Source organism: Pan paniscus, chromosome 1 (genome assembly GCF_029289425.2).
Source record: "Pan paniscus chromosome 1, NHGRI_mPanPan1-v2.0_pri, whole genome shotgun sequence".
NCBI classification, from domain to species: Eukaryota; Metazoa; Chordata; class Mammalia; order Primates; family Hominidae; genus Pan; species Pan paniscus.
This window is the reverse complement of record NC_073249.2, coordinates 53,047,529-53,061,473: the sequence shown is the minus strand read 5'-3', so window position 1 is coordinate 53,061,473 and position 13,945 is coordinate 53,047,529. Positions and strand designations below refer to the sequence as shown.

Sequence of the window (13,945 nt, the reverse complement as noted above, 5' to 3'; positions counted from 1 at the left end):
TAATATCCTTAATCATTGGCAATTAAATTATCTGAGGTTATTTTTATTATTAGAGGCTTTTTAAAAAAATTTTTTCCACATCTCCAATTTGGATCCTTTGATTAACCCTTCTTCCTCTCTTTTAACTTGGGTAATTTTCAAAACGTGTTTTTAATTCTTTGCATATTCGCTAAGAAAATGCCTATTTGTGTTTATTTTTAAGAGGCTAAAATGTATAAGCAGGATGATTGCAAACAAAAATTTGATATCACATAATCTATGCTGACTTTTTGTATTTTATAAATTAATGTTAAATAAATAGAACTAGTAATATTTGTTTACTCAAACTCAAAGAGAGATATCCAGGAAAACTTTCGTTTACACTGGCTTCCAGAAGGGAAAACAAAAAAAGGTCTATCAGTGTTCTAGCGAAGGATGAAGAAGAAATTTAAAACATCAACGCTTGTACCTGACAAAAAATAGTTTCATGTCTTTTCCTCAATATTACATTTAAATTTATTAAAATCAACAAAATATTTGATGAGATTGTCTACTTATTTTAAATTCGTCTTGAAATATATTTGTAACTGTTATCAGTTGATTTGCTACTCAAAATGAACACTAGGTGGAACCACTTCTTTTTTTTCTATTCAGACACTTCCTGTGTGAATCCACCCACAGTACAAAATGCTTATATAGTGTCGAGACAGATGAGTAAATATCCATCTGGTGAGAGAGTACGTTATCAATGTAGGAGCCCTTATGAAATGTTTGGGGATGAAGAAGTGATGTGTTTAAATGGAAACTGGACAGAACCACCTCAATGCAAAGGTAGAGTATTATATTTCTTTTAACATTTTGGGGGAGTATAGCAGGGTTAAAATATGTTGATTTAAATAAAATGAAGTCATTTTTATTAATAGATTTTTCAAATGCAAATAAAATGACTGACGGTGCTTAAAATTCAATTCTTCCTGTGAACAGAACACAAGTAATAGGGTATATTATTTTCGAGAAAGATTCGACCAAATTAAGAGTTGGAACCTGAAAAAAAATACTTTTTAAGCATTACAACACTTAGTTCCTTCTCAGGAATACGTGTAATAAAAGATACATTATGTGCATTTGACAGCCATAAGTGATGTGCATTCTAAGATATGGAATAGGCAGTTGAAGAGAGGTCATAGATTGTGATATAAATGTGGGCATCTTCAGTATATAGATTATATTTAAAGGTGTGTGACTGACTGTATTTATAAAAAGAAGTCCGAGCACATAGTCCTGGGTCATTCTAATATAAAGAGATGAAGTAAGGGAAACCAAAAAAGGAAATTGTATCTTACTCACCTTTATGTTTTAAAATTAATGTTTTTCTGTGGTTCTTTTTTTTTCCACTATTTTACTTAGACTCTACCTATGTTTATTATTGAAGTGAGTTTTTGTAGACAGCATATAGTTGGGTCATGTTTACATATCCATTCATCTTTTCATGGCCTGTTAACTGGTGCACTTGGACCATTTACACTTAAAATAATTACTGATATATAGGACTTAAATCTCTGTCATTTATTTGTTTCTGCCTGTTTCCTCTGGGTTTCAGTCCTATTTCCCTATTCCTCCATTCCCTGTAGGGAAAATTATTAAGGAGATTAATTTCGATTCATATGTATTGTTTTCCATTGTATCTCTTTGTATAGCTTTTCTCCTCCTTTTAAAAAGTTGTTGCTCTAGCTAATACTATATATATGTAATAATATATTACTGTCTACTGGCACTGACATTTAAATCTACAGCTGGAATATGGAAACCTTACTTTCATGTAGATCCATTTATACTCTCCACGTTGTAAGTATAAATGCCACTAGTATTTTTCTCTGCATACATTGAGCACAATATTAAACTCACTTGCTTCAAATATCAAACATAATTGAAAAAACTTATGAGGAAAAAGATATCCTGTTATATTGACTCCTCTGTTTATCCATTCTGTTTTTCTATTTTTTCAGGATCCTAAAGTCTCAAGCTCTTTCTTTTATCTTTCTTATTTTAATTTGAAGAATTCCTTTAGTTAATCTTTAGGCATAGGTCTACTGGAGACAAATTCTCTTGGTATCCCTTTCTCTGAGAATGTCTGTATTTACCCCCTTACTTGTAAAAGATAGTGTTACTGGATATAAAATTTGGAGTTGACAGTTCTTTGAACACTTGAAAACTGTGCCACATGGTTATAGATGAAAAACTCAGCATCACTGGAATTGTTGATCCCCTCGAGGAAAAGCATAGTTTTTGTCTAGTTGCTTTCAAGGTATTTTTTTCTTTTTTTAAAGTAGTTTTATTTTAATGTATATTGGTATAAATTCCAATGTTTTTATCCTCTTTGGAGTTCACTCAGCTTCTTAAATATAAGTTTATGCCTTATGGTCAAAATGGGAAGTTTTCAGGCATCCTTTTATTTATTCATTTTTCCAGCCCAATATCCTTTCTCTTCTTTTTCTGCATCTGCATTATTTGTTGTTGTATTTTTCTGAATGTCTCAGTTCAGTTTTTTGTTTTCAGTCTATTTTCAGAGTGGGTAATTTATATTGCTGTATGTTCAAGTTCATGGATTTATTTGTCTGTCAGCTCCCCATGTATTATTAAGTATATTCAGTGTTTTTAAAAAATTTTTGTCATACTTTTCCATTTTATAATTCCTACGGGATTTTTAAGAACCATCATGAATTTCAAACCCCGTGTCCTCTTAGTGTTACTCCAAAGAATGTTGAATATGAAATAAGAAACTTTCTTTGTCATAGTTTTCTATGTTTAGCATGTATTCATTCGGAAAGATATTTCTTAATCCTGATCTACCATAAGCAGCAATATTTGTTAATGTTTTATGTGTTCTTTCAGTAAGGAGAAAAGAACTTAAATATATTACTTTCAGTTTAAAGGGTTAAAATTTCTTCCAGGACTCATTTCTTTTACCAGAAATCACAAAACTGTTGATATTATATAAAGTGCTGTGTTTGTATTTGCCTTATTTGAACTTGTATTTTGATTTGCTCTCACAATAAATCAAGTGATGAAATGATGTTTTTTAGATTCTACGGGAAAATGTGGGCCCCCTCCACCTATTGACAATGGGGACATTACTTCATTCCCGTTGTCAGTATATGCTCCAGCTTCAACAGTTGAGTACCAATGCCAGAACTTGTATCAACTTGAGGGTAACAAGCGAATAACATGTAGAAATGGACAATGGTCAGAACCACCAAAATGCTTACGTAAGTACTTTAATATTCACGTGGCTGGAAAAATCAGTGTGATGAGTCTGATATTTTGCTGTTGGTAACAAAATAATCACAGATTATTGAACAACCATTCTGCTGAATGCCTGCCTACCAAAAATTTCTTTTAGAAAGTAAAGTTTAGAAATTTTTCTCTTTAGGGCTGGGTGCGGTGGCTCACACCTGTAATCCCAGCACTTTGGGAGGCCGAGGCGGGCAGATCACGAGGTCAGGAGATTGAGACCATCCTGGCTAACACGGTGAAACCCGGTCTCTACTAAAAATACAAAATAATAATAATAACCGGCATGGTGACGGCACCTGTAGTCCCAGCTAGTCGGGAATCTGAGGCAGGAAAATGTCGGGAACCCGGGAGGTGGAGCTTGCAGTGAGCCGAGATCGCGCCACTGCACTCCAGCCTGGGTGACAGAGCGAGACTCCGTCTCAATAAAAACAACAAAAAGAAGTAATTTTTCTCTTTATATTTATATTTTATTTTAAAGCATTTAGTTGACAAATAAAAATATATTTTCATGTTTGACAATATGCTGTTTTGATATATTTATGCTACAATGATTACCACAAATTAATTAGCACATTCTTCATCACCTATGCTTACCATTGGGTGTAGGTGGATGTGTGAGTATGTGTGTGTGTGTTTGTGGTGAGGACACTTAAAATCTGCTTTCTTACCAATTTTCAAATAAACAATACAATATTATTAGCTCTAAATATCACTAGATCTCTATGTTTGATTCCAAGTTCTTATTCATATTATAGCTGAAAGTTTGTACTCTTTGACCAATATCTTAATCAAAAGTAGCAATGATAAGTTCTAAAATGCAGGGATCCTAAAATGACAACTGATGTAATGAATCATTGATAATACACCCCTAATTCTCATACATTAAACATCGAACCTCATTTTCACATCGATTACCATTCTAAGTTTATTCAAATCAATATGATGTTTCTACATAGTTGGTTTGGATAGTGTTTTGAGAAATAATTCCTGAACCATCATATAACATTCTACTTGAAAACCTGAAAGTCTATGAAGATTTGCATACTACTTAATGTTTTATGTTTACTGTTTTGTATTTTCAGATCCGTGTGTAATATCCCGAGAAATTATGGAAAAGTATAACATAGCATTAAGGTGGAAAGCCAAAGAGAAGATTTATTCGAGAACAGGTGAATCAGTTGAATTTATATGTAAAAATGGATATCGTCTTTCACCAAGTTCTCACGCATTGCGAACAGCATGTTGGGATGGGAAACTGGAGTATCCAACTTGTGTAAAAAGATAGAATCAATCATAAAATGCACACCTTTATTCAGAACTTTAGTATTAAATCAGTTCTTAATTTCATTTTTTAAGTATTGTTTTACTCCTTTTTATTCATATGTAAAATTTTGGATTAATTTGTGAAAATGTAATTATAAGCTGAGACCGGTGGCTCTCTTCTTAAAAGCACCATATTAAAACTTGGAAAACTAACGGTTGTGTCCAGTTCATAAAATGTTTGTGGCAAGAAATTAGACGCAATTTTTCAGACTTTATTTCTGTTCATCACTCTTAAATCTCCCAAAGCTTTCTCCACAGCTTCTGAGGCTCACTGTTTTACAGAAAATGGAAAACATATCATTGTCTCTGATTTCAAAATTACATCACTTTACAAAGATGTAAAAACCAAGTCAAGTCTTAACTCACGTTGGTAATGAGATATAAGTAATTACTATTTATCAATATATAAATGCACCAAAAGTGATATCAATACATAAATGCACCAAAACTGATGAAATGTAGATACTTCTACAAGATGTCAATCTAGCACGTGTGATAATGCAAACTAATCATAAAGAGGAGTTAAAACGTAATTGGGTATATAAATATTACAACATAAACATACAAAAAATAAAAACACAGTAACAGTTATAACATACTCACTTGCATGCACTCACTTGCAAACACAGAAACACGATACTTTTGCCCTGAATTAACGTTTATAGAAAAAATATTGCCAGGAAATTCAAAACTATAGATAAATGTGTGTGTGTGTGTGTGTGTGTGTGTGTGTATATACATGTATATGTATGTGAGTGTGTGCGTGTGTGTGTGTGTGTATTTAGAGATACTAGGGGTAAAAGTTAGGGTTTAATTCTTTTGTATATATCGGTATCCTCTGATTTTTCTACCTTTAACATATATCACTTTGGAAACAAAAGCACAATTTATTTTAAAATAATGATGTCTAACAAGCAAGGCGGTGCATGTTGAGAATGATAAAGATTTCATCAGTAATGATCTTAACATCAAATAGCCTCTTAAGTATTTTTGGAGTAGAAGAGTTTTGGAAATTTCAATAGTAAGGTTCTGAAATGTAATTTTTATATTCATTCTTTTTAATTAGCACTAGTTAGGTAAAATCATTTTTGATTAGGAACATTTTAAACTTATAAAGGAGGTGAAGCCATTATGTGAAAAATAAAGATATCAATAATACAACACAAATATTATTTAATGATACCTTATTACTTCTTACTGTATAAAATCAGGTGGCTCATATACTCAGGCTGTCTCCTTGTTAGTGATCCTGATTTAGATAAATTGCTTGAGTTCGGGAAAGCCAGATTTCAAAAATCTAAAGGACATTTGTTATACTTAGCAAGTTATGTTGATAGTAATGTTAACACTTAGGAATATACGTTTATTCCTAAATTGTTTTAGTACATTTGAGCAACTATAAGAAATTTACCATAAACTGGCTAGTTTATAAAAAATAGAAATTTATTTCATACAGTTTTAGAGGCTGAGATTTTCCAGCTTAAGATACCAACTGATTTGATGTCTTGTAAGGGCTTGCTCCCTGTTTTGGTGCCTTCCCACTATGGTGCCTTCCTACTATGTCCTTACAATGTGGAAGGGGCAAGGGAGTTCCATGACTCTTCTTTGTAAAAAGACTAATCCAATGTATTAGCGTGGAATCCTCATGACCTAATCACCTAAAAAGTCCTTACTTCCTGATACTATCACCATAGTGATGAGGATGTAACATACATATTTTGAAAGGGTACTACTATGCAGACCATAGCACAGCATAGGGATAAACAAATATGTTCCATGTAAATGGAAACCAAAAAAAAGCAGGGGGGCCATACTAACATTAACTAAAATTGAATTTTAAGTCAAATCTGTAAAAAGAAACAAGGAAGGTCGTTATACAAAGGAGTCAATTCACAAATAGATTATAACTATTGCAAATATGTATGCACTCAACATGGGAGCAATGAAACTTATAAAGCAAGCATTAATACATCTAAAGGAAGAAATAGACAACAATGCAGTAATAGTAGGGGACTTCAATAACCCACATTCAACAATGGATAGACAGTCTATACAGAAATCAATAAAAACATTGGACTTGAACTCTATGTTAGACCAAATGGACCTATCAGACCTATATAGAACATTCCATTTGACAACAGTAGAATAAATATTCTTCTCAAGCACACAAGATATAATCTCCAATATAGATCATATGTTGGGCCACAAAACAAGTCTTAAAAAATTTTTAAAAGATTGAAATTACATAAATTTTTTTAACATTGTCATATGAAACTAGAAAACAATAGCAGAAGAAATGTTGGGAAATTCACAAATACATGGAAATTAAACAACATGATCCTGAACAACCAATGGGGCAATGAAGAAATTCAAAGGGAAATTCAAAAATATCTTGAGAAAAACAAAAATGGAAAAGCAACATACTAAAAAACATATGGTATGCAACAAAAGCAGTATAAAGGGATGTTTAGAGATATGAATGACTCCATGAAGATCCTAATAAAGCAAGTAACTTTGTATCTGAGGAAACTAGAAAATGAAGAAAAAAATTAACCCAAAGCAACTGGAAAGAAAAAAATAGTAAGGTACAGAACAGAAATAAATAAAACAGACTGGAAAAATAATAGAGGATCCACAAAACTAGAAGTTGGCTTCTGAAAATATAAACAAGATTGACAAACCTTTAGCTGAACTAAAAAAGAGAGAAGGAACAAATAAAATTAGAAATGAAACAGGAAACATTGTATCTGATAGCACAGAAATACAAAAAAACAGAAGAAACCGCTATGAACAGTTATATGCCAACATGTAACTGTTGGATAACCTAATGGAAACAAATATATTCATAGACATCTACAACCTACCAAGATTACTGAAACATAATGAAATACAAAATTAATACAGAACAGTAATGAGTAAGAAAAATGAACAAGTAATAAAAAGTCTCTCATCAAAAAAACAAAACAAAACAAAAAAAAACTCATGGCTTCATGATGGATGGAATCCTACCAAACATTTAAAGAATCAACACTAATCCTTCTCAAATTCTGTCAAAAATTTAAGAGTGAACTCTCAGTTTTATTATATGAGGTCAAAAATCATACCGACACCAAAGCCACACATGGACACTACAAAAAAAATTATAGGTCAATATTCTTCATGAATATAGACGTAAAAATGCTCAACAAAATACTTCCAAAGTGAAGACAACATATTAAAAGAAACATTCGCCATAATGAAAGGTAATGTATATCTGGGATGTAAAGATAGTATATATACACCAATCAATTACTGTTCCACACCGAATTAAAAGAATGAAAAGCAAAAATTGTATATTCATCTCAATAGATACAGAAAAAGCATTTAGCAAAATCAACATCCTTTCATGATAAAAAGTCTCAACAAATTAGCCATAAAAGAAATTACCCCAAGACAATAAAGGCTACATATCACAGGCCCACATTTAACATTATACTCAAGAGTGAAAAGTTGAAACATTTTTGTCTATGATCAGAAAAAAAAAAAAAAAAACAAGGAGGCTCACTCTCACCACTTCTGTTCAACATAGTGCTGGAAATCCTGGCTAGAGCTGTTAGGCATGGAATTTGGAAAAGAAGACAGTTGTCTCTGTTTGCAGATGCCATGATCTCATATACATGGAAAACCCAAGGACTTCACCAAACTTTGCTAAAAGTAATAACCAATTCAGTAAAGTTGCAGGGTACAAGATCTACAGACAGAGCCAGTTACATTTCTATACACTAACAGCAAGCTATTGAAATAAGAAATTGAAAACAAACATCTAATTTACAATAGCATCAAACATAATAAAATACTTGAGACTAAATCAAAGCAAGGAGATGAGAGTTCTGTACTCTGAAAACTATAAAATATTGATGAAAGAAATTGAAGAAAACACAAATAAATGAAAAGATGTCCTGTCTTCAAGGATCAAAAGAATCAATATTATAAAATTGTCTTCAATACCTAAAACTCCAGATTCCATGCAATATTGTCAATACTCTAAACACATCTTTCGCAGAAATGGAAAAAAAATTCTAAAATTAATATAGAACAAGAGACACCAAACAGCAAAAGCAGTCTTACAAGACAAAAAAGGAAGAGACAGCGCACTATCACTATCATGCTCTCTGGTTTCAAATTACACTACAAATCTATAATAATCAGAACAGTTTAGTCCTGATACAAAAAAGATACATAGACAGAATTAAAAGCTCCTAAATAAAATCATGCATATATAAAGGCACTTCCAAATATTCATGGAAAATTGAATTAAAATAAGAAAATTTTAAAGCTACACTTTATTTCTTAACATAAGCTCCATCAAGTTCAACACACTTTTGAAAACAGTGATACAAGCCATTTAGTCCATCCCTAAAGACTCGATGGTTCTGGGAATATAGCCATGTTAAGCAGTCTTTTTCATATAATTAACCGAAACAATGGGTACCCTTTGTAAGATTTTTTAAAATTAGGCAAAAGAAAGAAGTCAGGAGAAGGCAAATCAGGACTGTAATGTAGGAATGCTCAAAGATTTCCCATAAAAATTCTCACAAAATTGTTTCTGTCTGTTGAGAGGAATGAGCAGGAGCATTGTTCTGGTGGACGAGGACCATCTGATGAAGTTTTCCTGGGCATTTCTCTGCTAAAGCTTTGAAAACTTTCTCAAAACATTCTCTTAAGAAGCAAATGTTACTCTTTGGCCTTCCAGAACTCAACTAGTAAAATGCCTTGGCCATCTCACAAACTGTTGCCATGATGTTTTCTCCTGACTGGCCTGCTTTTGCTTTCATTGGACCACTTCCACCTTTGGTATGCCATTGCTTTGATTATGTTTTGTATTCAGGATCATACTGATAAACTCATGTTTCAGCTTTTGTTACAAATCTTTGAAGAAATGTTTCAGGTTCTTATTCCCACTTGTTTAATACACTTTCCGTTAAAAACTATTCCCTTGCTGGCCGGGCGCCGTGGCTGACACCTGTAATCCCAGCACTTTGGGAGGCCGAAGCGTGAGGATCACGAGGTCAGGAGATCGACACTATCCTGGCTAACACGGTGAAATCCCGTCTCTACTAAAAATAAAAAAAAAATCTGCGGGCGAGGTGGTGGGCGCCTGTAGTCCCTGCTACTGGGGAGGCTGAGGCAGGAGAATGGCCTGAACTCGGCAGGCGGAGCTTCCAGTGAACTGAGATTGCCCCACAGCACTCCAGCCTGGGCAACGGAGCCAGACTCAGTCTCAAAAACAAAACACTCTTCTCTTGTCTACTACACCTGATCTGAATGCAACGGTCATGGCTCTCATTGAATGGAAATTTTGCTTTAACATTGATTTTCCCATCAGAATTTGTAAGGTGAACTAACTATGGTGTTGACTATTGATTCTGCTCTTAGTCATCAGTCGTCTTTAATCCAGATGTGAGCAAAATTATTTTTTTCTCACAAATTAGTGTGACTAGTCTGCCGCTGTGGGCTTCATCCTTAACATTGTCTTGCCTCTGCCTAAAATGAGTTATCTGTTTCTAAATGGCTGATTTCTTTTGGGGTGTTGTCCCCATAAATTTTTCAATAATTTCACTGAAGCTCCATGACAAGTGTTGGTTAGGATGTGGAAAAAAGGAAACACTTGTACATTATGGGTGGGAATGTAGATTGTTACAGCCATTGTAGAAAACCATATGGAGGTTCCTCAAAATATTAAACATAGAACTATCGTATGACTCAGCAATTCCACTTCTGGGTGTATAAACAAAGAAAACAAAATCAGTATGTCTAAGAAATATCTGCACTCTCATGTTTTTTGCAGGATTGTTCACAATAGCTATGATATGGAAACAACTTATGTTTCTGTCAAAGATGATTGAATAAAGAAAATGTGGTGCATATATACAGTGGAACACATTAAATTCTGCCTTTAAAAAGAAGGCAAATCTGCCTTTTTTAACAACATTGATAAACATGGCAGATATTAAGTAAGTGAAGTAAACCAGACACAGAAAGACAAATGCTGCATGATGTCATTTATATTTGGAATCTAAAAAACACCTGAGCTCATAGATATGGAGAGTAGAAGTATAGTTACCAGGGGTTGCACAGTGGGAGAAATAGAGAGATATCAGTCAGAGGATACAAGTTATAAGACAAATAATTTCTGGAGACCTAGTGTAAAGCATGATGACTATAGTTATTAATAATATATTATATATTTGAAATTACAAAGACAATAGTTCTTAAGTGTTCTGAGGTCATTCATACAAAAGGTAACAAGGTGAGATATTGGATATTTGATTAGCTTCATTATGATAATCATTATAAAATGTTATGTATATCAAAATAATATGTTGTATAACGTGAATATAAAAATTTGTATTTGCCAATGATACTTTTATAGAGGTGAAAAAATTGATTATTAATCGGTAAAAATGGAAGTTAACGGACCAAAATATTACTTCTAGGTTTTGAAATATAAATCTGTCTTTTTGTAAAAACAGAAAGGTTTTTTGTTTGTTGTAGTTGTTTGTATCACCTTGGAGTCGTGTATTTTGATTTATTCAATCTGGATATCTCTGGAAACTGGCTCCTCATTGCTTCTCATGTGCCCTAATTTTATCTGAGTATTTCTCTCTTTTTTTTCAGCATAACATGTTCTAAGTTCACTTTATATTTCCTCTGCCCAACATTCAAAATCATACACCTTTCCTAGAAAGTCTGATTATTTTTAAAGCAGAATAAAATTTAGAACTCAAGAACCATGAAGTATTGGTAATAGATGGGAATGTCCAATACTTTGGAAATATAATCATTTTCAGGGATTTTTGGTGGTAAAATCTTTGAAATATAAATAAAATATAAAAGTTTGTTGTTCTCACTGGATTTTACAATTCAAATTTAATAATACATCTGTGAAAACAACTTTAGTATATACATGTTTTCGTTTTTGTGAGTATATGGTACGTCTATGTATGTATGAGGTACATAAAATATTTTGATACAGGCATACAAAGTGTAATAATCACATCAGGGTAAATGAGGTATTCATCATCTCTAGCATTTATACTTTCTTTGTGTTACAAACAATCCAATTATCCCTTTTATTTTAAAATGTGCAATAAATTACTTTTGACTATAGTCACCCTGTTGTGCTATCAAATACTAGATCTTATTTATTCTATCTAACTATATGTTTATGCTCATTAAATATATTCTTCTCTCATTTGTCTTTACTGACTCATTCATGAAAATGTCAAAAGTGTAATGAAACATTGCTATTAGTAGTTAAACTACTAAGTGAAAATTAAAATTTCTTTGTATTTATTTTGCCCCTAGATAGTTGACTCTGAGTGTGAATCTTCTTTTCAAAAATGATTTAAATACTTCTTGTCTCTGGTTCACCCTATTACCGAATCCATAGAGTTGTATATTAATTTTCACTTGTTTTCTTCATTCTTAGATTTTGCTTTTTTCTTTCTTATATACTAACAATAAACTGTCTGAAAAAGAAATTTAAAGATCTATTCCTTTTCTGATAACACCAAAAAATAAAATTGGGAGTAAATTTAACCAAGGATCTCAAAAATCTATATATTTTAAACAATACAATATTGATGAAACAAATTGAAGAAGACACACATACACAGAAAAATAGCCCATGTTCAGGGACTGCAAGATTTAATATGGGTAAAATGTTCATATTACACAAAAAGATGTAAGGATTTAATGCAGTCCCCATCAAAATTCTAATGTCATTTTTCACAGAAAAATGAAAAACAGTTCAAAAATATGTATGAAATGACAAGAGATCCCGAAGGTCAAAGTAATTTTCATTAAAAAGAACAAAGCTGGAGGCATTACACTTCTAAATTTTGAATTATGATATAATGCTATTATAGGCAAGATAGCATGACATTGGCATAAAACAAGACACCAATAAAACAGAATAGAATTCAATATATTTTCAATAAAGATGACAAGAACTCACATAGGGAAAATAATAGTCTCTTCAATACATCTTGTTGGGAAAATGGGATATTCACCCATAGAAGAATGTAATTGATCTGCTGTTTCACACTACATAAAACTACTCAGAATATATGTAAGACTGACATGTAAAGCTTGAAACTATAAAACTGCTAGAGGAAAATAAAAGAGAAAAGAATACATGACATTGGTCTGGGCTATGATTTCTTGGATTGGTTCCCCAAGCATAGGCAACAAAAGGAAAAATACACACATTGTATTACATCAAACTAAAAAGCTTCTGCACAGCAAATTAAACAATGCCCAGAGTGAAGAGACAACTCATGAGTTGGAAAAATATTTGCAAGCCATATATCTGAAAAAGCGTTAATATTCAAAATATATAAGGAACTCAACTCAATGGCTAATAAAAAGGAATTAACCAATTTAAAAATAGGCAATTTACCTGAATGGACATTTCTCAAAAGAAGACGTACCAATGGCCAACAAGTATTATTATCAACAATACAAAAAAAATCAAATGTTATCAAACGTGGAGAAAAGGACACACTTGCACATTGTTGATGGAAATGTATATTAGTATAGCCATTATGGAAAATACTATAGAGTTTGTCAAAAATGAAAAACAGAACATATAATCAATCCAGTAATCCTACTACTGAATATATGTACAAAGAAAAAGGAATCAGTATGTCAAAGAGTTATCTGCATTCCCATGTTCATTACAGCATTATTTATAATAGCCAAAATATGGAATCAACTTAAGTATCCATTACAGATGAATAGATAAAGAAAATGTGGTCTATATACACAATGTAATACTATTCAGCTTTGAAAAAAGGAAATCCTGCATTTTCAAGAACATAGAATAAACAGGGAGGACATTAAGTTAGGTGGAATAAGACAGACAAAACCACATGATTGCACTTATACGTGCAATCCGTTGTAAAATATGGTGACTTTAGTTAACAATAATATGTTGTATTCTTGAAAACTACTTAGTGTAGATTTTAAGCAGTCTCACCACACACAAAAATGAGAAGTATGTGAAGTAAAGCATATATTTATTAGCTTGATTTAGCCATTATCTAATGTATACATATTTCAACACAATATGTTTTACATAATAAATATATGCAATTTTATTTGCCAATAAAAAATAAATGAAAATGTTTACAAAAAGAGAATATGTGGTATAGATACACAGTAGAATACTATACAAACTAAAAAGAAGACAATTTTGTCAATAGGGAAAACATGGATGAATCTAGTGGATATTATGCTATCTAAAATAAAGTCAACACAAAGAAAAATCCTGCATGATCTTATTGATATGTGGAATCTAAAAAAT

The 13,945-nt window shown here is 32.1% G+C and overlaps 1 protein-coding gene across 1 annotated transcript in view; it reads left to right on the top strand.

Annotated features, from left to right (window-relative positions):
- Positions 1-4,749, top strand: part of CFH (complement factor H) — a 95,584-nt gene extending 90,835 nt beyond the window's left edge. The window contains exons 20-22 of the mRNA XM_034942976.4: positions 634-810; positions 3,063-3,245; positions 4,356-4,749. Coding sequence (XP_034798867.1) covers positions 634-810; positions 3,063-3,245; positions 4,356-4,558 — 563 coding nt within the window. The 3' untranslated portion in view covers positions 4,559-4,749. The remainder of the gene's footprint in view (positions 1-633; positions 811-3,062; positions 3,246-4,355) is intronic.
- The last annotated feature ends 9,196 nt before the right edge of the window (positions 4,750-13,945 follow it).